Source organism: Myotis nattereri (genome assembly GCF_964212035.1).
Source record: "Myotis nattereri genome assembly, chromosome: 5".
In the NCBI taxonomy this organism is placed as follows: Eukaryota; Metazoa; Chordata; class Mammalia; order Chiroptera; family Vespertilionidae; genus Myotis; species Myotis nattereri.
This window is the reverse complement of record NC_138080.1, coordinates 27,452,075-27,477,334: the sequence shown is the minus strand read 5'-3', so window position 1 is coordinate 27,477,334 and position 25,260 is coordinate 27,452,075. Positions and strand designations below refer to the sequence as shown.

Here is a 25,260-nt window from a genome sequence, read left to right as displayed (position 1 = left end):
TCCATCGGGACTGTTTCAGTAATTAGTGACATATCCATAGAATGTAATAAGGAATACGCAGTCAAGTTTTTAAATCAAATGTTTTATTTATTTATTTTTTTGTTAATCCTCACCTGAGGATATTTATTCCAGTGATTTTTAGAGAGAGAGTAGAAGGGAGGGGGAGAGATAGAAAGAGAGAAACATTGATGTGAGAGACACATCGATTGGTTGCCTCCCAAGTGTGCCCTGACAAGGGCCGAGGATGGAGCCTGCAACCTAGATACGTGCCCTTGATCGGAATCGAACCCCAGATGCTTCAGTCTGCTCTATACATTTTATTTATTTATTTATTTATTTATATTTATTTTAAAATATATATATATTTTATTGATTTTTTACAGAGAGGAAGGGAGAGGGATAGAGAGTTATAAACATCAATGAGAGAGAAACATTGATCAGCTGCCTCCTGCACACTCCCTACTGGGGATGTGCCTGCAACCAAGGTACATGCCCTTGACCAGAATCGAACCTGGGACCTTTCAGGCCGACGCTCTATCCACTGAGCAAACCGGTTAGGGCTGTAGTCAAGTTTTTAAAATGAGGCATGTTTTCATGTGCTCTTATAAAAAGACCTCCAAAATGTATGTGTCATATGAAATAAAACGTGTGTGATTCAGTGAATAGAGTATAATATATGACCAATAAGTGGACACACTCTGCTGGTGGATGGCTCCTGGTTATTTTTAAATCAGAAACTCAGAAATGAACCTTTCTCTCCGGCTCAGGGAGGTGTGGCTGGGGGGGCGGGGGGGCTGGAGTGGGAGTGGCAATCTGCTTTGGGGGTTGGGTCCCTGGGCTCAGCAAGGAGACACTGGTTCTAGCCCTGGCCACATGTGGTTTCCTTCTTTGAGGACCCACTACTTCCCCAAACCAGCTGTGCTTCTGAGGTTCATCCTCCCCTCCACCACTCCTCCTCACCACCCAACTCTGACGCTGGGAAACCTATGCGGGCTTCCCAGCCGCCCCCTGCCCAGCGAGGTCCTCCTGCTGTAGCAGAGTAACCGAGAGGCGGGAAGACAGACCACTAAGCACTCGGAAGATGCAGAAATTCACCCTTATTCAAAACACCGGTGTGCTGGCTCAGGGGATCAGTTCCCAAAGCTGAGCCCCTCAATTCTGCTGAACTTAGTCTTATACAGGCCTAGGTTCTGTTTCTTGCTTCCGGGTCTTTGTATGGTTTCTAACATTCTCTTTTGCTAAAAATTAGATTGTAACAGACCCCTGGCTGACACCGGCTGCCAACACCTGGGGACTTGGCTTCTGTTCAAAGCTTCGGTAAACTTACTGTGCCAGGATGTGGGGCTGCACGGTCCAGCAAGCAGGGGTAGGCTGATTATAGGCAAGCAGACATCCTGTTGCTGCAGAGGTTGGGTAAGCTGCCCTTACGCTCCCAGTTCAGCACTTCTTGTCCACAGACTTCGACTCTGCGGGAGGCCCTGGGGCAGCCCCCTGTCCCCCTCTCAAGAATGATTAACTCCTGGCTAATGATTAACTCCTGGTGCACATGGCTTGGTCTTTGGAGCAGGTGGTCCATGCCAGCTGGGCAATGGGAGCGAAAGGTTGTCCGGTTCTACCAGGAGCAACCACCTAGAGTTTGTATCACTACTGAAAGCCAGAGCCTTTGGCATCCAGCAGACTGGGGGAGCCCTCGGGGGCCAGAGGCAAAACCAGTGAACCTAGGGAGTCAGAGTCTGAGAGAGGGAGGGTTCTGGGACCCCCACAAAGTGAAAGAATGCCTGCTACCATGATAGAGCAGCACAAGGGAAGGAGGCCAGAATCAAGCACATGGCCACAGTTAAGTCCAGCCAGCCGTGGCCCTTGGGTAATGATGGGGGCGGGGGCGCTAAGCTCAGGCTGCAGGAAGGTGCCCAGTGACCTGAGAGTGGCCAGGCAGATGTAAAGGACTCGGCTGTCTTTCTGTCTGCAGGTGGTCTGCAGGTGAACAGTGACGCTGAGATGAGCTCGGCAAGCAGGATTGAGTTTAGAGAAGCAGCAAAACCTCCAAAGTTCTCATGGCTTTTATTGGGGAGTACAGCAAGTAACAATGGAGTACAGCAAGTGACAATGGAGTACAGCAAGAGACAATGGTAAACAGGCATGCCTATGAAATCATCTGAGCTAAGTTATACATTAAACTATTAATTTCCAGGATTGTTCGAAGACCCTCTCAACCAGCAGCTGTGTACCCTCGCTTGTACTTTCCATGCCCTCATGGACTTGAGCCAAACTGTCGACATATGCCGGGAAGCAGAACCTCAATGAATTGAGATAGTGCTCCGGAGAATGGCAGGGTGACATTCGTATTTATACATGAAATTCATTGGTGACAGATTTAAGGAGGTGGGATTAAGCGAAGCGGGGAAACCTCTGTGATAGGATAAAAAGTAAAATGATGGACACATCCTTAGGTGGGTACAGGATCAATCAACATGATAATGAAGGAATTTGTAGTATCTGTCCTGGCGCCCAGAACATTGGTTATGCCCCAGGGGTTCCAGAAAAAGGGAAGTTACAAGTTACCCAGACACTTCAAAGGACTGTTATCTTAGAGGCCAAAAGGCAAATGGGCTCAGTAAGGATCAAAGTTGATCTTGTCAGTGAAGATACCGGCCTAGGACATGACTGCCCACCATCACTGCTTTTAGTCGAAGTTTAATTTCAGACCATCCTTTGTGGTGATTTTAGGTCTCTGAGTCTGCTAGGCTGCCATGCAGGCCTTCCCTGAGCTTGTCAGGTCAGCGTGTGGCCCCTTTCATCCACAGACTATTTATCACCTCAAGGAAATTCTACCTCTGAACAATAAATCTTGCGTGCCAGACTTTGTTCTGACGTGGCCCGCTTGCAGGCCCCCGCCTTTTCTTGGCAGAACGTCCTCTTCTAGTTAACTTCATTCCACTTGACAGGCTACACTGTCACTATCCCCCTGCTGCCTAGGGGACCAGTTCCCCCCCCTCCAGGGTCAAGGTGTTGTAACATACCCCGCGAATCACAGAAGGACGCCTCAAGAAGTCGAATTAGAGAGTCACATTTATTGCAATCCGGGACTATGAGGGGTCATCCCCAAATCTCATAGTAATAAGATGGTGGCAAAACCAGACTTACATAGGCAAAAGTCACAAAGGTATTGATTACATCCCAGGGTTTGGAATGTGGCACCTGGCTCCCAAAAAAGCAGATTACAGAAGTAGCATTAAGCATGTTAATTACAGTTTTGGTTCTTGGGGTCACTGAATTGACAGAAATACATTATCTAGAGCCCTTGGGTAACCTGGGTTAAACTTAGGCATGTTATCTAAATTACAGTTTTGGGTCTCCGGATCACTGAGTTGATAGAAACACATTATCTGGAGCCCTCAGGTCTCCCGACAACTGAGTTGTCAGGACAATTTAGAGTAATTGTGCTGTCCTGGTCTAGGGACCACTGAGGCAGCTGAAATGCACCACCTGTGGCCACTAAAACAATTTAGGGTAACTGTGCTGTCCTGTTTCCAGGTACAGAAGAATGTGCTCTCTAAGACCAGTATGATAACAATCAATGGGATAGTCATTCAATCGATAAGGCATTCAATCAAATGGGATGACTTATACAATTTAGAAAATCAAAGTAACCTGTCCATTGTTAAACAAAGCAAACAGGTACCATACTTCAAAGGCAAGGGCTGAGCTGTCAGAGCCACATCCGGGGGGGGGGGGTCCAAGGGCACATACTGAAACCCTGATACACAGCATGCAGGGGAATGCGTGGGCATGAAGGAGCTGCCCATAGTGGTGGTGGAGTGTTGGTAAATGTTTCCCTCCACGTCCCGCGTGGTTCAGGGTTCAGGACCTGGAAGCGGAGCCGCACACAAATGAAAGAGAAAAGACAAGAGATAATTGGATATTTGAGGGGCCAGGCGGGTAAGTCCAACTCAGGAGGAAGGACTTCCCCTGGTGCTCAGGCCTCACCAAGCTTTAATTGATCTGGGATCCACCCATAGCATAGCCCTTAGGCAGGCGACCCCCAGCAACATGCAGACTAGCCCATCAGCAAGGATTTACATAATAATAGATGGGGAAGTTGCTTCAGCTACCACTGTCTGGACAAACAGAGGTGGCGCCTAGCTCTGACCTTTGCTAAGGCTTCAAAGGCACCCAGCCTTGGGGGCGGGGTGGGGGGCGGGGTGGGGGTGGGCTCTCTGTCTATGCTTATCAGCTAGTGAAAACAATAGGTGGTCTTCCACAGTGGAAGAGCAGGATTTTCTTCTCTGGGGATCCCTACCTTCTTGATTGAGTAGAAGGACCATCAGCAGCAGCTTCTAGTGGCCTTCCCTTTCCTACCCGATCCTGACCCCTCAAACCTCCCATTGGGTGATGCCAACCCCTGCGTGTCCCGCACCAGGCGTAGCAGAACCCTGAGCCTTGGTTCCCAGCTCGCTCTCAACTCTGGCCCCAGCATAGGTGATCATGGCCAATGTTTGTGGAGTGATCAGTAAGTATCAGGCACTGTTCTCACCCATCACCGGCAGCTGCATGCTCAGTTCTCAGAGAAATCAAGTTACAGGCTCAAGACCACACAGCTGACTGCCCACACGCTTCAGCCCCAGGCCTATCTGAGCCTGGAGCCGTAGTTTTGGGTATGGTGCTGAGCTGCCTCGCATGGAACTGGCCAGTGTCCTTGGAGGCCCCGAGGAGGGTGGGCCAGACCGTCCCCAGGAAGAACAGGAGAGGTGACCTGACACCTGCCTAGCACACGGCAGGCCAAGATCAGGATACCATCAGAGCCCGTGGCTCCCACTCTCTTCACCAGGGCACAGGTCCGAGCACTTAGATGCGCCCTTGGCTGGCCAGCCCCAGGGAAATCGACTCTTCTGGCCGTGGCAGCACCAGACAACTAACAGTAGAGACTAACTGCTTCTGGCTGTGCCAGAGCCCACGTGGTTGAGGAGAAGGGAGGGTCGGATGTTGAGACAGGCCTTCCAAGGCCGGTCACAGCAGGGGACAGGGACCCAGGCTGTCAGGAAGGGCTGCCAAAACGGGGGCTCCTGCACCTCAAGGTCTCAGCAGGGGTCCTGAGTGACAGGAGCCTGGTCCCCAGGCCTTGTTGAAGACACTGTTCAAGGGGTGGAAGTCCTGCCTCACTACTGCCAGGTGAGTGTGGACATCCAGGTTCCCCGCTTGACCTTTATTAAGCCCTGAGCAGCGGGAGGGGAGGATGGGGGGGTTCTCCATAGTGGTGGAGTGGTGGGTGGAGTCCCAGCTCCCTCCCCATCAGGGCTCCAGGGACATCTTGATGGTAGGGACAGTACTGTTTAAGAGCCTCTCTTAAACAAAGGGAATGCTGGGTTATTTTCCTTTTTTTGAGTCTTTCCTAGATAAGGTTCAAGTTTCTTTTCAGGCACTCCCAAAAGAGCTCCTCTCTGCGCATGCGCCGGTGGACACTGGCCCGCACTAGCAGGGATTTCCTGAGAGCCACACGCTCTGTACTGCACCTGCGCAGTAGATGCCAGCCCCTGGGGGGACCCTGAAGAGCAAAAACCAGGAACCTCAAAAGTGAAGAGCTCGGCGCCTGCACGGGGGTCACGGTACTAGCTCCCAGCGGGAACCTGTTGTTATGGGTTGGCTCAACGAGATCGACTCAGAATTTAAATTTAAGAGCCTTTATTAAGCTGGCCAGCTGACCACAGCGCCTATCTCCCCCTCTGGGAGATTCGGAGCATGTGGCAGAGATCAAGGGTGCGGTATGATCCTTTATAGCACAACAGTGTTACCTTAGAAGTTCATAGAAAGTTCATAAGAACAAAGGGGGGGTGGTAAACAGAGTCACACCTGGCTGGAGCGTATCATAACACATTGTTTTTCTAAGACAGTCTAGCAATTTTTCTTCCATGGTTCCTAACCCTAATACAGTCCTTCTTCATATCCTGACACAATTTCTCTCCGTACGTCAGTCCCCCCTTCCAGCACATTCCATGTCTCATGCCCCATTTCCTCCCCTTAGCACATTCTGTAACATTCTATAACCCTTCCATGGCTCAGTCCCACACCCTGTAACGCTGTTAAGCAAAGAAATCACCTCCGCGCCTGCAGTGAAGAAGCGAGACCTGTAGCCACCGGACCAGTTCGGGGAGCCGTCTTCTTTATTAGTGTGGGCTCCCCAGGCAACCAGATCGCTCCCTTCCTCCCCTCCCACACTTTGCTTTCAGTAAACACTCCATCTTTTGCATCTGTTTTGCCTTCTCTCTTGCTTTCTTCCTGGGGGTGGGGGAAGGCAAGAGCCCCTTCCCTGGGAACAGCATGCCTGCGTTCTTAGGGAGACGCCTCCGTCCCCGTCGGGTGGAGAAAGCCGCCTCTAACGCCACCCAGTGTGGCGAGAGGGTGGATCTGCTCTTTTCTGACGGCTGGGGGCTCTCCCCAGGGCGTGAAGGACTGATTCCTCAGTATCCCGCAGGCATCCATGTCCTGGCCCCCACGCTGTGAGCCTTCTCTGACATCACCACCAACCGCCTCCCCACCAGACGGGGGCTGAGGTGCCTCCACACAGCCTGGCGAGGGTGGAAGTCGACACACTCCACTAGGTCTTTGCTGGTGTGAGTGGGTGATTTTTTTTTTTTTAAACACATGATCTCTGGTTTCTAGTTCCTGTCTGGCTGACTGCCCTGCCCCAGTGAGAAGCTGGACAGACAGCTGGTATCTTAAAATGAGGTCATTCTCATTGTCTGAAAACAATAAAGGGAAAGGTCAGAAGGGAGAAACAGGGCTTCCAACCCAGATTAAAGCTTCCGTTAGTGTTAGTGCCTCTTAATCATGGAACTGAATAACCTGTGCTGGCAAGCCAGGGGCGGGTGACAGCTGTGAACTCGAGTTTTGCAATCAAAACAGCCCTGGGTGCAAATTCCAGCTCTTCCCACTAGTTGGCTGTGTGGCCTAGAGAAGTTATTGAACTTCTCTGAACCTCATCTATAAATATGAGAGTTGTTCATTAAACATGCTTTGAGCCCCCACTCTGTGTAAATAACGGTTTCCTATTATTTTTATGACTACTTAGTCGTTCTCATTGTCCTTCCCAATACCTCTGTTAGGGACACTGTGGCAGGCTGCAAAAACGCCTGCAATCACTCTGTTCCATCTAGCCATCCTTGTAGTGCTGTGGGGGTGGGGGTCGTGTTTCTGGACAGTGGGAGGAGCAGCAGGGCTCAGGTCATGCGCCATGGGCTTTCTGCTGTGAGCTTCCCTGGGGCACCGTGACCACTGCCCTGGAGACCTTGGCCAGAGGCTTTGGGACTCCTTGCGTTGAACCATGGACCTGGGGCTGACAGGGAATCTCAGAGTTGTGCACCCGTGTTCAGGGGAATGGGCCCAGCAGGATAGCTCCTTCCCAGAAGGGATGTGACCTGGGGGAGTTGGGGAGGATGTGGCAGGGCCTGGGCCCTGGAGCCCCTGCCGTGCCCTATGCCCGTGGAGCAGGGCGGGCCATGGGAGGAGGCGCTGTACTGAGTCCTTACCTCTGGCTGCCAGAACATGCCGGCAAGCTCGGGAACGTCTATTACTTAGGCTGGTCTTGGCGATATTGCTGCTCTACTTTGGCAAGGTAGTTGGGCCCCTGCCAGACCAGAGGGTGGCAGGCCCTCCAACTTGGGGGTCCGGGAGATGGGCCGGCAACTGTGAGGCGATGATTTACCAAGTGGCCACCTTTGGGACCAGGCCTAGAAGGAAATCTTACTCACCATGGAGGGGTGGGGTGGGGAGGCAGACAGGCTGTGGCTGCCTGTCCCAGGGACCTCTCAGCTGGCTAGGTGGGAGCCGCTGCCAGGTGAACACCCCCAGGTGGAGAGCGGCTCCCCGCATTTGGTAGGGGCAGCCCACCAGGGCCCAGTCTCGGGACGTGATCTGGGAGGCTCTGTGGCTGAAGGTGCATTAAGCACCGGCCTCTGGTCTCAGCCAGGTTCCTGGGACCTGGTCTTGCCTTGCCCCTGGCCTAAATCTAGACAGAGAAGGGAAAGCAGAAGGCAGCTGTGAGCCAACCTCCCACAACCCATAGGGAAAGGCAATGTTAGCCCCTCTTCCCTGAGGCATAAAGTGAGGCTCGGATATGGGTGACGGTGTGCCCGGGGTGGGACTGTGTGTGTGTGTGTGTGTGTGTGTGTGTGTTGGGGGAGGGGGGGCAGATAATAGGCCTCCACCCTGGGCCTCTTGTTCCCAGACCATCATGGAGGAGCCAATGGTCTTGAAGCTGGTGGCCAACATCCTCTCCCTTTAGGGCATGTCTGCTATGCCGTCTGGGGCAGCTGCTTCATGGGAGCAGGGATCCGGAACTGTGACCATGAGGGGAGCCCACCCCACCCTGCCCCCACCCGGCCCCACCCTGCCCCCACAGTGCAGCCTCCCCCTGGCTGGCTTTGTCCTGCTGCACTTTAATGAGGCCTGTGGGGGTGGTGGTGGGGAGAGGGTCATTAGGTGTCATGGAGGAGTCTCAGGTAGGAGGGGCTGGGCAAGTCAAGGGCCTTGGCACCCAGCTGTGGTCCCAGAGAGGGTGAAGCACAGGGTCCACGCAGCAGCTGGCCTGCAGGCTGGCAGGTTCAGGTTCACGGAGCTGTGGCTGCGGCCTGTGGTGGGCACTGCCAGCTCCGGAGGCTCCCTGTCGTTCAGGACACAGGGCCACTCTTCATCTTCCTACCTGGCAGGAAAGGGTGGGTGAGTGACTGGGTCCCAAACCCAGTGCCCTCACCCTGTCTGTCCTCCTCACCCCGCTGGAGGCGCCGATGCGGTCACAGAGTGCCGGCTGTGTATGTGGGCTTTATGTGCACTGACCCACAGTGGCTCACGGCCACAGGGATTTATGATGTCCATTTCACAGAGGGGGAAACTAAGACCCAGGCATGTTGAATGTTTTGCCCTTGGGGCAGAGCTAGTTTGGCTTAGAGCTGGAATTAGAACCTAAGACTGGGGACCCCCGAGCCAGGCCTCTTGTCCCCAGCCAAGCTTGTCCAATAGTGCTTTGAAGCTTAGAAGTCACCCACCGGGGGGTGGGGGGGGGTGCCCTGTGGGCCAGTGATCCCAGCGTCCTCTCCGACCTTGGTTCTGGCAGGTTCTGTTGGCCACGCAGGGACTTTTCTTCTGCACAGAAGCTTCTTCCAGAATCTCTTCACCTATCTCCGCTGAACAAGTGTGAGTAGGGCTGCTCGGGGGAGGGCGGAGAGGGCCCGGCTCTAGGTGACTGTTGACAGCTATTTCTGGGCGTCGTCAGGCTGCCAGGGCTGCTGGCTGCTCACAAACCTCTGCCTGGAGCGAGGGCTGGGGGAGGCCTGCAGCGAGGCAGGAGCACAGGCTGCAGACAGAGCTCTGCCAGAGCTCCTGAGCGGGCCCTGCTGGCACCTGCCCAGGGAAGGTTCACAGAGGAAGGAGGCACCCCCTGCCTCCGCACCCCTGCACTGCGGCCAGAGCGAAGCTGCCCTTCTTGCAGATGTCCCAGGCTGCTGCCTGGACCACGCGGGGACTCTGCTTGTGCTGCTGTTTCTCTGGAATGCTCTTCCTCTTCCGTAGCCATGTGGCCACGTCTTAGAGCAGGGGTGGGGAACCTTTTTCCTGCCAAGGGGCACTTGGATATTTATAACGTCATTCTCAGGCCATCCAAAATGATCAACTTAAAAATACAGCCTGCCTCACCCCTAATGCCTTAGCAGCGCCAGACCAAGTGAATTCGAGGGCCTTATATGGCCCCCGGGCCTGACGTTCCCCACCCCTGGTTAGGATGTGAAGCTCAAATTCTTCTGACCCCCGACAGTCCTATGGGCCTCAAGGCTTTGTGTCATGTTCCCCTGCAGAGCCTCGCCCGCTGCTGAGGGATGGTGGGAGGCCACGCAGTTCTGTGCAGTCCCGGCCCTGGATGCCAGGCGCCTCCACGGTGCTGATCTGCTGCCCATGCGCCATGGAGAGCGAGGCGGTGGTTTCTCCTGCAACAGGCCCGAATCGCTTAGGGGCCTTTTATTGACCAAGTGCCTTCTCTGCCCCTACACCCACACAATCTGGAGTTTTTAGGGATCAACAGGATGAACCATTTGTTACTCAGAATGAGCCAGAATCACTTCCTGGGGATCTGGAGGGCGGTGGTGCCACCCACCGGCTGTTAGAAAAAAGGCTCCAGGAATATTTATTATCACGATGCAGAAAGGTCACCCACTGTCTCCTCTTCCCTCCCAGATTCTCCAGAAAATCCGGATGAACAGATGAGGACAGTGTCCCAGCAGGTTGCGGAGAGGCGAGCATCCATCGGTGCCCACCGTCTGGGCCCGATGTCCCGAAGCCGAGGAACGTGGTCCCTGCTGCCGCCGGCCCCCAGGCCACAGCCCGCTGCTGGACAGTCCGCACATATTCCAGAGGCGTAGACGTGGGGTGATTCCCAGCTGAGTGAATCCCAGTTCTCACCTAAAGATCTCTCTCCTGGCCCGAGGAAGCCTCTTCCAGCCTTTGACCTGTGGGCACTGCTGCCTATGTCCCCAGGTTCTGAACGCAGACAGAGAGGATGGAATCCCGGGGCCTGGGGTTTGAGGACGTGCTGCTAGTTTAGGGGACTTCACAGCGGACACTGGGGCTTGTGCTGCCGCCTCAGGCTGCGGGGACCTGCTTCGGGCATGAACAGCCATGTCCACTAGATCACACATCCCCAAAGAAACAGCTTGAAAGCTGCGCACAACGTGTCATTCATCCAGACCAGGAGCAAAATGCACTTAAAACGTGGACTGGAAACAACCGGACCAAGAAGAATATAAAATAGTGCAGTATGCTCGGCCGCCGTGGCTCAGTGGTTAAGCACTGACCTATGATCCAGGAAGTCATGGTTTGGTTCCCATTCAGGGCACATGCCTGGGTTGTGGGCTCAATCCCCAGTAGGGGTCATGCTGGAGGCAGCCGATCAATGATTCTCTCTCATTATTGATGTTTTTTAAAAAAAATATATTTTATTCATTTTTTACAGAGGAAGGGAGAGGGATAAAGAGTTTAGAAACACCGATGAGAGAGAAACATCTTCTCAGCTGCCTCCTGCACAGCCCCCTCTGGAGATGTGCCCGCAACCAAGGTACGTGCCCTTGACCGGAATCAAACCTGGGACCCTTCAGTCCGCAGGCCGACGTTCTATCCACTGAGCCAAACTGGTCAGGGTATCATTATTGATGTTTCTCTCTCTCTCTCTCCCGCTCCCTTCCTCTCTGAAATCAATAAAAAAAATATTTAAAAAATAGTGCAGTTTGTGTTTAATCTTCTAGTCACGATTTTACTCAGAAGCAGCCTTTAAAGCATGGCAGCATGACCCTGAGGGCCACCCCGTGGTGATGGCGTCCAGTCCCTCTGTCTTTATCCTGCGGGAAGAAGGGCCTGCAGGCTGAGGGCAGGTGCCCCATGCAGGCCACGGGGGTTAGGAGCCCCAGCTTTCATCCCCCAGGTTGTGCTGGACAACCGCACTGCTTGGTATATGACAACATAGGCTTGTTCCCACGGGGCTTTTCTCTCTGCTTTCTTTGCGAGGACTGCCCTCTACTCTTGACGTGAGGGACAAAAGGTGTCTTTAGGTGGCGCTAACAGGCCTTTGCATTTTCCAGGCGCCCTTCAGCTGGCGCCCAGCACACCAGCCGGTTCCAAGCTTTGCTCTGGCTCCAGGTGGTTTGGGGCTGCCCCTAGGAAAGCCTGTTGAAGATGGAGCCTTGCGGTGGGAGGAGGAAGCCGGGCTCACTCCTGCAACTCCCTCCAAGTATAAGTTGCCATCGGCTGTGGTGAGAGAAAGAGGCAAAGAGAAGAGGCGGGTGCTCAGACCCGAGCTGGCGCAGGGGGTTGGCTTGAACATTCGGCCAGGGTTTCGGGAGCTAATCCTCAGAAGGTGACCGTTTATAAATATTGTGACTCTGGAAATAACTTTCCAGTGAAATTCGAGTTCTTCAGCTTGGCAAGGAGGCGCTCTGCACCAGATGAAGAGGCCAGGTCTTCTCACACAGTGTGGGGAAGGAGGCACCTGGAGCTGCTTTGCAGGGCACGCTTGGGAGGTGTGCAGACCCCACCCCCTTTGGGTGGCCCTCGGAGGGGCTTCATCTAGGCCTGTGGCATGGAAGCCCCTTGTCAGCAACAGGGTCTCTCTGCGTCCCGTTGAGGTTAAAAGGCTGGGTCACCAGTTCAAGTCTCCCCTTTTCACCTGCCATTTCTGAATGTTCCTTTTTTAATCCTCACCTGAGGATATGTTTTCATTGATTTATTTAGGATGAGAGAGAGAGAGAGAGAGAGAGAGAGAGAGATGGGTTGCCTCATGTATGGTCAAACCCACAACCTGGGTATGTGGCCTGACCAGAAATCGAACCCACAACCTTTTGGTGCACGGGACGAAGCTCCAACCAACTGAGCCACCCAACCAGGGCTGAGTTTTGTGTGGTTTTCTTTTAATGTGTTGCAGGGAGGGAAGGCCCAGGCCCGTGTTTGTTTCATGCTTCCAGCAACATACGGCGGCCTGAGACGCCCAGGGCACCCGTGCAGGGAAGGCGGGAAGTGGAGCCCCCAGGGCACTGCCAGCGAGGCCAGCCCGGTGTTCCTGGCTGGACCACAGCATGGCAGCCGGGGCCGGTGGGAGTCCGGGGAGGAAGGAAACCCGTCCCGCTTATTCCATCCTGATTTCTGGGGAAGGGTTCTCCGGCAAACCTTGTTGCCAGGAAAACCACCTCTTTTTCTCTGAATAAACATTCTGGCTCCGTTAACCAATACATTTGGGTTCTCTATCAACCCATCAGTGACCGGGAGGTCTTTATAAACAGAGGGATGGAAGGAAGGCCAAGAGGACTCCGAGGGATGGATGTAGCGAGGCCCCAGGCTCCCCCAGAGGGAGACAGATGGCAGCGTCTGGAGCTGGAAGGGAGGTGGAAGGTCCCCGTGGAGCCCAGATCCTCTGCCCCCAGCTGGTGTCAGGGCCTCCAGTGGCCGGTCATGGGGTGAGACAGTGTTGAAGTTCAGAAAGCCCTTAGATCAAGCTTCAACGTCCCTTTATGCAGTTAAGGAACCAGGCCCAGAGCAATGCCGGGACCTCCCCAGATCACATGGCAAGTTCATGTTCCGGCTGGAACTAGAATCCAGGTCTGAGTTCCGGCCGGCACCCATTCTGGAGCCTGACTTCCTCTCTGGGGCATCGAGAGCAAAATGGAGACTGCTCTGCTGGGGTTTCCCAGTGGTTAGAGCACTGGCCCCACGGACTGAAGAGTTGTGGGTTTGATTCTCGGTCAAGGGCACAATCCCAGCTCCAGTTGGGGTGTGTGCAGAAGGCAACCAATTGATGTGAGTCTCGCATATCGATGTCTCTCTCTCTCTCTCTCTCTCTCTCTCTCTCTCTCTCTCTCTCTCTCTTTCTCTCTCTCTCTCTCTCTCTCTCTCCATATCAAGGAAAAAGTATCCTCGGGTGAGCACTTACAACAAGACTGGATACTGCTGGAGACAGAAAGCCACACGGGCTCCTGCCTGCAGACAGGAGCTGGGCCTTGCCCACATCTCCGCTGTTACCTGTGGCTGGGTTCAGGGTCCGAGAAGCGGGCGCCTGGAGGAAAGGCGGTGGCTTCCTGTACAGATCAAAGTCCCGATGGCGCTGGTCCCAGCTCCACCTGTCTCGGTCCAGCACAGGCCTCATCACGTTAGCAAACAGTGCGTTTTCCCTCCACTCCTACGTCGGGAAAGGTGATTTAGGGGGAAGGCCCCTGTGGACGCCCCTCCCCCTCCCTGACACCCCGCTCCTCCCTGGGGACCTCGGTCAGCTCTGTGGTGGCGCCAATGGGCAGCAGGTCGAGGTGGTGGTCGCTCTCAGTGCTTTTATGAAGACCTATCACTCGGAACCCATTGGTTGTGAGCCAGGCCTGGCGGGACTTCTCCTTGGCTTTTTTCTCCTCTTCCTTTAAATTCCGAGTCTCCACCATGGCTGAGAGGAAACGCTGTGAATACGTGTATCTTTTCCATGGCTCCTGGAAATGAGGGGCAAACGTGTGCATGGAAGTGGGGGTGGGGGCAGACTTGGATGGGGCTGACTCGGCCTCAGGTTTCCAAGCAGATGTCAGAAACCACGGAGGGCACAGGGACAGTCCTTGACAGATGCCCTGAGCTGGGCAGCGACCCTGGGAGTGTCCCATCTGTGTTCCCTTTGACACGAGTAGCCCTTGTCTAAATGCACTGTGTGCCGAAAGCCTAGCTCTAGACCAGTGGTTCTCAACCTGTGGGTCGCGACCCCTTTGGGGGTCGAACGACCCTTTCACAGGGGTCACCTAAGACCTTCAGAAAACACATATATAATTACATATTGTTTTAGTGATTAATCACTACGCTTTAATTATGTTCAATTTGTAACAATGGAAATACATCCTGCGTATGAGATGTTTACATTACGATTCATAACAGTAGCAAAATTACAGTTATGAAGTAGCAATGAAAACAATTTTATGGCTGGGGGTCACCCCAACATGAGGAACTGTATTAAAGGGTCGCGGCATTAGGAAGGTTGAGAACCACTGCTCTAGACTTAGCCTTCAGGGTGACGGCTGCTTTTCCGGGGCAGCTGCCACCTTCTCCCGGAGGCGAGGGACCCGCAGTGGTTGGCAGCTGTGAACATCTGCCTTGAGGACCTCTTGGCTCACCCCTGCCCGTGGAGGGCTCACACGTAGCGTGGGAACAGAACACCTCTCCCAGCGCTGGGCCCTTGCTTCCTCCCCTTGCTGGTTGGCTCTCACCCACACACCAGATCTCCTGCTGGGCTCCAGGCAGGGTGGGCAGAGAGGAGAGAGTTCATGGGGTCAGGCAAAGGCCGCTATCCGGCCTATAAGCACATGGCTGCTTCCCGTGCTCTGTGATTCTCACTCACCTTGTCCATCTCACTGTACAGCTTCTTCTTGACCAGCTCTGTGGAGTTCAGGGTCTGAATGCTGTAGTTGTACACATCCTCTGTAGCAGGGATCGAGCCCCGAATCACCCTCACCACGGGCTTTGGGGACTTCCTGCTCATCTGGTAGGCTTCCCTGATGTTTTTCTGAAGACAAGAGACACCAGGCATTACCCGCTCAGGGCCCCTCAGCACCAGCCGCCTGCCTGGAGTAGGCCCCGGAGTATGGCTGCAGTGGAGGCATCCGTTCCCAAACACGGGAGCTGGCAGTTCATCACAGACCTTGCCCCAGGGCCATCCAGCCTGGCCCCTTACTGTCTACAGTGGAACTCGCTGGACCAGGCACGTGGCACTGGCCCAAGGTCACTGGCACTGGGACACATAGCACTTGGCAGAGTTTATGGCTCAGATGGTCAGGCGTGGGAGAGGCGGGAGGCTTGCGCGGTCTATACAGGGAGGGAGCCATGAACTGAAGCAGCAAGGACCGCCCTCCTTGACCGCGGCTGTGTGCATCAGCCTCTTCTCTCCACAGCCTCGGGATGGTCTGTTGGCTTCCTTTGTGAATAAAAACAGCAACTACCACAGGATTTCTCTCCTGTGTGGGATCTAATGAACAAACTGACCTAACAGGCAATGTGGAGACAGACTCACAGACAGAGAGCAGGCTGACCGCTGTCTGGAGAGAGTGGGTCAGGTTGGATGTGGAAAGCGGTGGGATTGAGCAAAAAGGAAAAAAAAAATAATAAAATGAAATAAGAATCCAGTTCATTTCTAGTTATAAAAACAGTTACGGAGATGTAAAGAACAGCCAATCATATTGCAATAACTGTGTCTGGTGTCAGATGGGTACGGCACTTACCAGGGTGATCCCTTCATAAGGTATACAAATGTCTAATGACTTTGTTATACACTGGAAAGTAGCGTAATATTGTATATCAACTATAGTTGAAAAATAAAAACATCGAAAGAAAATAGCAACGAGGAAAGAGATAAAAGGTGAAACAGAAGATTTCAGAGGAGAAAGGTGGCTGGGACCCAAAAAGACGACGAGGAAGAGTCTTACTCTAAATTGCTAAGTGCTGGGCAGCACAGCTTGCCCTTCACTTGCCTAGCAACCTTCAGCAAAAGAACTATCTTTTGCTTAAAATTTTTTTTTTTAACTCAAGAAGGTTAAAAAGAAAAAGTGGCCTTGACTCACTTGCTAGTTTGCACACTCCTAAGGGACTTGTTGTTTGAATAGAGATTGGTGTGGGGATGTGGTCGGTGGCTTCTTACACACAGACCACAGGTGAGGACTTCGAGTCCCACCCTGGATGCTGGTGTTTTTGTATTTTGGTTGGTGTGGGGTGAAGGCGGTTCTTGTTGGCCATTTAGGCCCCATGACAGCCAGCCTCCTGTTGCTGCACCAGCTTCTCACTCTCCTCTCTCCCCCTTTTACATTTTCTCATGCTCATTTAGTTTATCTCCTGTGTTGCTTGGACCCTCGATAACATGCCCTTAGCAACTTAAGATCACACACACACACACACACACACACACAAAACAGTTCTTCCTTAAAGATGACTCTGGGGCCAAGGTAAAGAGCTTTCCTTGTCACCGTTCAGGAGGACGGGGTGTGCCAGGCTATGAGTGAGTGCCTCTGGGGTGGGCCAGCCCTGCACCTGGCACCTCTTGCCCATCCCGCCTGGGATTTCAGGGCAGGAGAGTCGGTACAAGCCAGAGACAGATGCCCCATTCCGGATGTGGCCACCTGCTCTATGTCTCCCAGCATGCGACCGGACAGCCCAGGTGGGGCCAAGGCCTGGCACCCCTGACCACAGAGTGGAGAGGGTGCCCACCTGGATCAGATTGCGAGTCTCGTGTCTTTTCTTCATCACCCTGTTCCGCCACTGCAGGTACTTCTCCTGGTGGGCGAGGATCTCAGTGTTGAGGGTGAATTTCCGACTTTGCAGGTCATGCGTGGAGGTGGGTTGAGGTGGGGTGGCCAAAAGTTTCTCCTCGTCGGTGAGTTCTTCTAGGGAAATGGGCAAGCCAAACTCCTGGCTCAAGTGCTTGATCATGGTGGAGGAAGGCAGCAGGTCTCGGGTGATCACCTCCCTGAGCTTGGTGCTGTAATGGCAGATGCAGTAGATCCTGGAACACAGAAGGGCCACCCTCCTCAGGCTCACCTGCCTTGCGAGACACGTCAAACCATGCCCACTTTACCAGAGGAAAGGACAGCTCGGAGAGGCTGCTTAGTGGGTGAACATGTGCTTATAGAAGGAAAGCGTCTGAGAGCCGCCCACTCCCACGTGTCCTTCCCTGTCACCTTAGTGGCAGGACGGGGTTCTCTGTGTGGGGGGGGGGGCGCTGCAGGAGGTGAACCTGGGGGACACTGGCACCCCTTCTCTGCCGGGACAGCTCAGGCCCAGGCAGTGGGGAGCTGGGGAAGATCACAGAAATGGGGCTCCATGGGAATGGGGTTCTGTCCGCTTCCTCCCCTCCCTTTCCCTCTGGAGCAACTTGGACCCAGAGGCGGGGCAGCTGGGAGGAGGGCGGGTGGGAGGGGCCCAGGCAGCAGGACCCTGAGCTCCTGGGGCAGTCACTCTTCCTGACTTCCTTCTTTGATGGCTGAGTAGATTCCAAGCGCACAGGCGAGGGGCAGCCAGGCCAGCTTCCTCCTGCTCCCCACACAGGCTGAGCGCATTGCGGCTCACGGTGACTTTCTGCTTCTCACAAGGACCGGCCCCCCCTCCATCCCCCCCTTCCTTCCCTTGGACACCCTGCCTCCCGGGGAAGAGCTTCTGCTCATCGTCCGGTGAGGGCCTGGCCCGGTGTCTCTTGTCACTGCAGCCTGGGCCCTTGGCAGCAGAGGCACCGCCACCTGCTTCCTTTGTGAGGCCCTGCTCGCTCATGGCCTTTCACCTGGAACCGAGTGGCAGTGGGACTGCATCTGTGCCCTTTACTGGGTGAGCTGAGGCTGCCTGGTGCCCACAGCCCGGGGGGCGGGGTGGGGGGGGCGGGGAGGGGGGTAGGGTGGGGGTGGGGGGGTGGGGCGGACTCCCTGCCATCTCTCCCCACTCATGTGAGACCCTCCACCAGGCACTTCGTGTCCCCTTGGGGCCAGGCTGGTCACTGTGGTCCCCAGCCACTTGCCCCTGCTGGCCACCCACCACCTCTGCCACTGGTAGCCCTGCCTGCCAGCCTCCTGCGCTGAGTGGCAGAGCCCCTGAATGCCCAGGCCCCACTGAACACAGCCCGCGTCCTGTGCTCACACTGTGCTGCCTCCCTAGCATAGCGCCTGGCCTGGGCCCACAGCGCGCCCAGCACTCACTCGCCCAGCACCCACTCAGCACCCCACTGCCCTCTTCAGTGTCAATCTTCTCTTCTAAACGGGGCCTGTCCCTCTTAGCCCTCCTCCTCAGCAGGCACCATTCTATACGCAGATGGAGGAGCTCCGCCCTGAAACCCAGTGGGAGGAGCGCACAGCTTCCAGGGTGGGGAGTGCCCACCATTCTAGGCCTGGGAGGTCACTAGCGTCGGAGCAAAAGAAACAGCACAGGCCCTCGCCCTCAGTGGATAGAACATCAGCCTGCAGACTGGAGGGCCCAGGTCAAGGGCACGTACCTCAGTTGCAGGCTCCCGGCCCTGGTGGTGGTGGTGGGCATGCAGGAGGCAACCAATCGATGTGTCTCTCTCACATCGGTGTTTCTCTCTGTCTCTCCCTCTCCCTTCCACTCTCTTTAAAAAATCAATGGAAAAAATTATCCTCGGGTGAAGATTAAAAAAACCAAAACAGCACAGGCAAAGGGATGCAAGTAGCAAAAGACCCAGATCTTTGGAGAATGGCTTTTGAGGAATAGGGAGAGAAGGGAGAAGCAGGCAGAAAAGCCAACATCTGGCTGAGAAAGCTGTTGCTGGCCTGGTGGGTCTGGCGCTTTCCCATCGCTCCCTGGGAAAATGGGTTTGAACCAGTTCCTTATTCCTTGGGCTATTCTGGGATGTTCTCCAAGCACAGCAGGTAGATTCATGTGACATGGGTTTGAATGAACTGTCTTCATTTCACCAACATGCCTCTCAAGCTCTCTTGGGAGAGCATGTGGAATAGTGGAAGCGACACAGGCTCGGGGGCCCCCTCGGGACGGCATTCCACCCCTGGCCCAGCTTCTTTGGGTGTAAAGGAGAGTAACTGCCCCTCAAAGGGTCGCTGCACTGCCCACTGCACTGCACAGGCAGGCTGGCAGCTCCCATCCCTGCAGCAGGCGGGGGTGGTACCTGGTCAGGGCCCGGAAGGCCTTCTGCATCACCCTGTCGCGGAGGTGGAGCGCCACGTGCTTCATGAGCTGAGACAGTGGCTTGCAGAGGTGCACGTGGTACAGGATGGTGTCCAGGTCTGCGTAGAGGCGCTGCTGAAACAGCAGCTGGGAGTTGTAGAGCACCTTGTGTTTCCCGCACTCTGCTTTGGTGATCCTGCAAGAGATGGCACAGGATGGGGTCTTAGCTCTTGTTGGTTTGTTCTGGCTGACGGAGGTTTTTTTTGTTTTGTTTTGTTTTGTTTTCTGCTGGTTTAAAACCTTGAAGGGGAGCCGAAACCGGTTTGGCTCAGTAGATAGAGCGTCAGCTTGCAGACTGAAAGGTCCCAGGTTCGATTCTGGTCAAGGGCATGTACCTGTGTTGCGGGCATATCCCCAGTGGGAGGTGTGCAGGAGGCAGCTGATCGATGTTTCTCTCTCATCGATGTTTCTAACTCTCTATCTCTCTCCCTTCCTCTCTGTAAAAAATCAATAAAATATATTAAAAAAAAAAAAAAACCTTGAAGGGGAGGTTGGCAGTGAAAATGTTAAAATGCGGATACCAACCTCATGTTGCTGTGTCCTACTGCCCCCCCCCCCCACCCGCCCCAAACTCGACCCTGGCACTCATCTTTATACGCTGGCTATACCAGCCTGGCAATCTCTAAACGCAGCCTGCCAGGGCACACCTTGTCCCCACCCCTTGTTGAACCTGGTGAAGGCTCAAGTATCCTGCACATACTGCTGGTGAATCTGTGTGTTTTGTCATGGAGCTTCCTCTTTTATGAAGTATGTGTTCAAGTATTTTGCCCATTTTTCCATTGGGATATTGTTACTGTTTTCTTATTGGTTCACAGGCATTTTATATGTTCAGCATACTAGCTCCATACATTGCAAATATATATATTTTTTCTCTGTGGCTTGTGTTTTCACAATTCCTTTGGTGTCTTTGCATGAACAGAAGTTATTAATTTTATTTTTTATATATCTTTATTGATTTCAGAGAGGAAGAGAGAGGGAAAGAGAGATAGAAACATCAATGATGAGAGAAAATCATTGATTGGCTGCCTCCTGCACATCCCCCACTGGGGATAAAGCCCACAACCCAGGCATGTGCCCTTGGCTGGAATCGAACCTGGGACCCTTCAGTCCGCAGGCTGATGCTCTATTCACTGAGCCAAACCAGCTAGGGCAAGAAGTTATTATTAATTTTAATGTAGCTAAATCTATCATTATTGTCCTTTATTCTTTGTACTTCTATCTTATTTAAGAAACCTCTCTTTATTCTGAGGTCATGAATATGTTCTCCTTTATTATCATCTAAAACCCTATACTACCGGCTTTCAAAAATAGATTTTTCTGGTGAACTGTAAGGCCAGGTATCTGTGGTCTAATTAATTATACTATGTCCACCAATAAGGCACTTTATGTCAGATGTCACCATTGCGAGAAACTGAGTATTGGGTACGTGGAACTTCTCTAATATTCTTATGACTTATTATAAGCCTATAATTATTTCAAATAGGTTTTTAATCCACCTGGGATCTTTGTAAATTACGTGAACTAGAGAATTAGGAAACCGTCAGTGAATTAGGTATAGAGTGGAAGTTCCCCAAATAGGTAAAGGACATCTGTGAAGCCCTACGCCTAGCATAATATATAACGGGGAAAGACCCCATGCCTTCCACTGAAGATCAGAAACAAGGCAGGATGTCACTACTCTGATATACGATAATGCTGCAAGGCCTAGCCAGCGCGTTAAGGAAGTAAAGACATATAGTTTAGAAAGGAGGAGACTGAACTATCCATATTTGCTGATGATATGATGGTCTATGTAGAAAATCCCAAGAAATCCCTACCAAAAACAAACACTCCTCAAACCAATGAGTTTAGCAAGGCGGCAGGATCAACAAAGAAAAATCAATCATGTTTTATATACAATCAATGAACACCTAGAAACTGAAATTAAAAATATCATACCACTTTAAATGACTAAAAAATAAAGTACTTAGATATAAATCTACCAAAACATACACTGAACATGTATGTTTAAAACTATAAAATGCTGCCCAGCTGGCATGGCTCAGTGGTTGAGTGTTGACCTATGAACCAGGAGGTCATGGTTCGATTCCCGGTCAGGACACATGCCTGGATTGCGGGCTCGATCCTCAGTGTGGGGCGTGCAGAAGGCAGCCAATCAATGATTTTCTCTCATCATTGATGTTTCTATCTCTCTCTCTCTCCCCTTTCCTCTCTGAAATCAATAAAAAAATATAAAAAAAAGAAAACTATAAAACTCCGTTGAAAGAAATTAAAGATCTAAATAAATGGAGAAGCATACCATATTCATGGATTGGAAGGCTCAACAGCAGTCATGTCAGTTCTTCCCCAAATGATACGTAGGCCTAGCAATTCCTATCAACATTCTAGTGAGACGTTTTATAGATATAGACAGCTTTTTGTAAAATTTAAATGAAAAGGCAAAGAAACTAGAATAGCTGAAACAATTTTGAAAAAAAGAATAAAGGGGAAGGAATCACTTTACTTGACTGATTATAGCCACAGTAATCAAACTGTGCTATTGGTGAAGAGATAAATAGATCAATGGAACAGAATAGAGAACTCAGAAATGCATCCATACATTTATGACCTACTGATTTTTGATAAAAATGCAAAAGTATTTCTATAAAGGAAATAGTATTTTCAACAAATGGTGCTTTAGTCAATGGATATGAATTGGCAACAAACAAATACCACCCCCTGCCCCAAACTAAAACAGAGCAAACAAAAACTCAACCTAGATTCCTGCTCCAGATGCGATGGAGGAAGACCCTGAGCCCACCTCCTCCCACACACACAAGAGCTCTGTAGCTACATATGAGACAGTTTTCTCTGAAAACAAAAACACAAACAAACAAACAAAACTAACAAACAAAAAAGCCCCTCTTTCACATAGGGCAAACAAGAAAAAGCCACACAGGAGCAGGTAAAAAGGCGGACACAATGTCACCATAATCCCCATCCTGGCACAATGACCCTCAATCAGAAGGAAACTCAGAAAGGAAACTTTGCATTAGCAGCGAAGGGTTCCTTTTCCACATTGGACATCCCAGCTTTTCAGACGAGCACCTAAGAGATGAGCCCTCAAAACATCTAGGTTTGAAAACGATGGAGCTCATTTCCACAAGATCTGTGGGGCTGCAGCAAACGGAGAAATGATTCTGAAAGGGCTGGTGCCAGACTCAGTTGGCCAGGGCCCAGCACAGAAGCAGCTCTTTGCAAAGTGCCCAGATTTTATGTGAAAGAGACTCATTTGCTAATTGTAACGCAGGGATGCTTTCTGGAGGCAGAGGCTGATAGGTACCATCTTCCTGCTCTTCCTCTGCCTTGTTAAAACTGGCAGGTACCATCTCACCCCTCCCCTCCTCATTTTTTCTTTTTCTTCTTTTTTTCTCTCTTTGTTGGGTGCCCTCCCCTTGTCCTACCCCGTCCCACCCTTGTTTCAGCCAGTGGGGTTTAATGAACAAACTGAACTACCAAGCAAAATAGAGATAAACTTATAGATAGAGAGTAGGCAGACACTTGGGGGGTGGGGGTGGGTTGGGGAGGGGTGGAGGGGTTGAATAAAAAGAGAGAGAACTGATGGACATGAACAACAGTGTGGTGATGGGGGTAGAGGGGAAAGGGTGGAGGTGGAAGAGGGCAATAGATGGGATAAAAGGTGATGGAAAAATAAAAATAAAAATGGCAAAAAAATGTTAGTATTATTAAATTGGAATTCTATTGATTTGATAGACCTATTTGGAGATAATAAACACCTTTACAATATTGAATATTCCAAACAATAAACATGGTAACTCCCTTCACTTATTTTGGTTTTCTTAAATGTTTCTAAAAGTCCTATAGTATTTACGACAGAGGTCTTTTGCTCCCTTTTGTCAAATTTATGCCTATCAATGTCATATTTTATGATACCTTTAAATTGCTTCCTCTTTAGCCGAAACCGGTTTGGCTCAGTGGATAGAGCGTCGGCCTGCGGACTGAAAGGTCCCAGGTTCGATTCCAGTCAAGGGCATGTACCTGGGTTGCGGGCATATTCCCAGTGGGGGATATGCAGGAGGCAGCTGATGGAAGTTTCTCTCTCATCGATGTTTCTGACTCCCTATCTCTCTCCCTTCCTCTCTGTAAAAAATCAATAAAATATATTAAAAATAAAAAAAAATAAAAAAATAAATTGCTTCCTCTTTAAAAATTATTTTTTGTAGGTAGGTGGTATTTAGAAATTCAACATTAATTTTTATACTGAGACACCTCATGAAACTATCTAATCTGAAAATATTTTCGGTATTATTTTTTGATAAATTTCTAATGAAATTTTAAACTGATTGACATAGTTTAAAACACCTATTTCAATGTCTGTAACATCTCAGACATTTCCAGTAAATGTCTCAGTAATTTTCAGCCTTTATTTTTCTCAAACATAAGCATTTAAAAGTTTTTTCTAAATAATGCTTTAATGTCATCCCACAAATTTAGATATTTTACTATTTTAATTATTGTTGAATTCAAAAATGTCTAGTTTCCATTACAGTTTCTCTTTTGACCCATGGGTTATTTGGAAGTAATTGTTAATTTTTAAGCATTTGACTTTTTTTAGGTTAATAATTTTTTAATTTCTAGCTTAACTGAACTGTGATCAGTGGACATACTCTATGTTATTTCTGCCCCTGGGAAAAATATTTCCATTGAGACATAATCCACATACCACATGACCTGAATTAGACAAACTGCAAAGCTTGAAGGCACAGACCCCCAAACTGCCCTGACTTCTGATAACCACGGAAAGTTCCAGGAGTTCCTAAAAGCACACTCAGGTTTGTCAATTTGTTAGAAGCATTTACAGAAAGCTGTTATGCTCACACAGCTTATTACAGGGAATAGATACATGCTCAAATGAGCCAAAGGAAGAGCAGGGTCCAGGATGGTTCCAAACACAAAGCTCCCCTTGGCCTTGCCTCATGGGGTCAGGGTGTGCAGCCTTCATGACATTGGAGAGTGACCATACACCCAGAGTCACTCCCCCACGCCTTGGTGTCCAAAGGCCATGTCTACAGAGGCACGACTGCTTAATTGCTTGATGGCCCATGTGGCAATCTCAGTCTCCAGGTCAGTTCACACAGCTCCACCCTAAATCACATTGCTGGTCTTTTGGCACAGCCAGTCGTCACTATGATTGTCAGATGAGGCTGCTCCCGCCTTCAGATAAGGCGTGGTCAGCTCCCAACCTAAACAAAGACCCTCCCATGAGGTAGAACATAGATTACCTTCCAGGAGACCAGGGCGAAGGCCTGCCCTCTCTTGGGCAAGGCCAAATTCTTTGCTACACATCATAAGTGGCACCCTTTTAAAGTACTGCATACAGTTCAGTGGTTTTTAGTATATTCACAATGTTGTGCAACCATGAACACTGTCTAACTCTAGGATATCTTCATCACCAAAAAAGAAACTATACTGTTAGCATCACTCCACACTTTTCCTCCGTGCCTCCCCTGAGATCTTGGCCACCACTCATCTACTTCTGTCTCTAAGGATTTGACTATTCCAGACGTTTCATATAAATGGGGTCATAGAATATGTGGCCTTTTATGTCTTGCTTTCTTGACTTAGTGAAGCATGTGTGTCAATGTTTCATTCCTTTTTTATGGATGAATATTATTCCATTGTATGGATATGTCACATTTTGTTCATTGGTCGATGAACAAATGGGTTGTTTTTGATTATGATAAATAATGCTGCTATAAACATTCATGCGCATGTTTTTGTGTGGGAACCTGTTTTCAGTTCTCTTGGGAAGATAACCAGCCATAAGGCCAGTTTCTTCCAGTCTTTCTTGGCCCATAAGCTCAAAACAGGCCCCCACACGGCCATACTCCCCTGCTGCATGGATAGACTCAACTTGAAGACTTCCTGCTGTTATCAACATCTGGGTCCTGGGATATCTGAGCTCTGAGGACAAATATGGGACTCGCATATTAAAGGAGGGAGGTTCTATTTACCCAAACTGGGATGCTTGAAAGTCATGAA

The 25,260-nt window shown here is 51.2% G+C and overlaps 1 protein-coding gene across 1 annotated transcript in view; it reads right to left on the bottom strand.

Annotated features, from left to right (window-relative positions):
* Positions 1-9,813: 9,813 nt before the first annotated feature.
* The window catches only part of CFAP92 (cilia and flagella associated protein 92 (putative)), a gene marked incomplete at both ends in the record, with an annotated part of 45,054 nt that continues 29,607 nt past the window's right edge, over positions 9,814-25,260 (bottom strand). Inside the window, 6 exons of the mRNA XM_081092715.1 lie at positions 9,814-9,971; positions 13,546-13,702; positions 13,785-13,997; positions 14,888-15,052; positions 16,744-17,038; positions 19,160-19,354. Coding sequence (XP_080948841.1) covers positions 9,814-9,971; positions 13,546-13,702; positions 13,785-13,997; positions 14,888-15,052; positions 16,744-17,038; positions 19,160-19,354 — 1,183 coding nt within the window. The remainder of the gene's footprint in view (positions 9,972-13,545; positions 13,703-13,784; positions 13,998-14,887; positions 15,053-16,743; positions 17,039-19,159; positions 19,355-25,260) is intronic.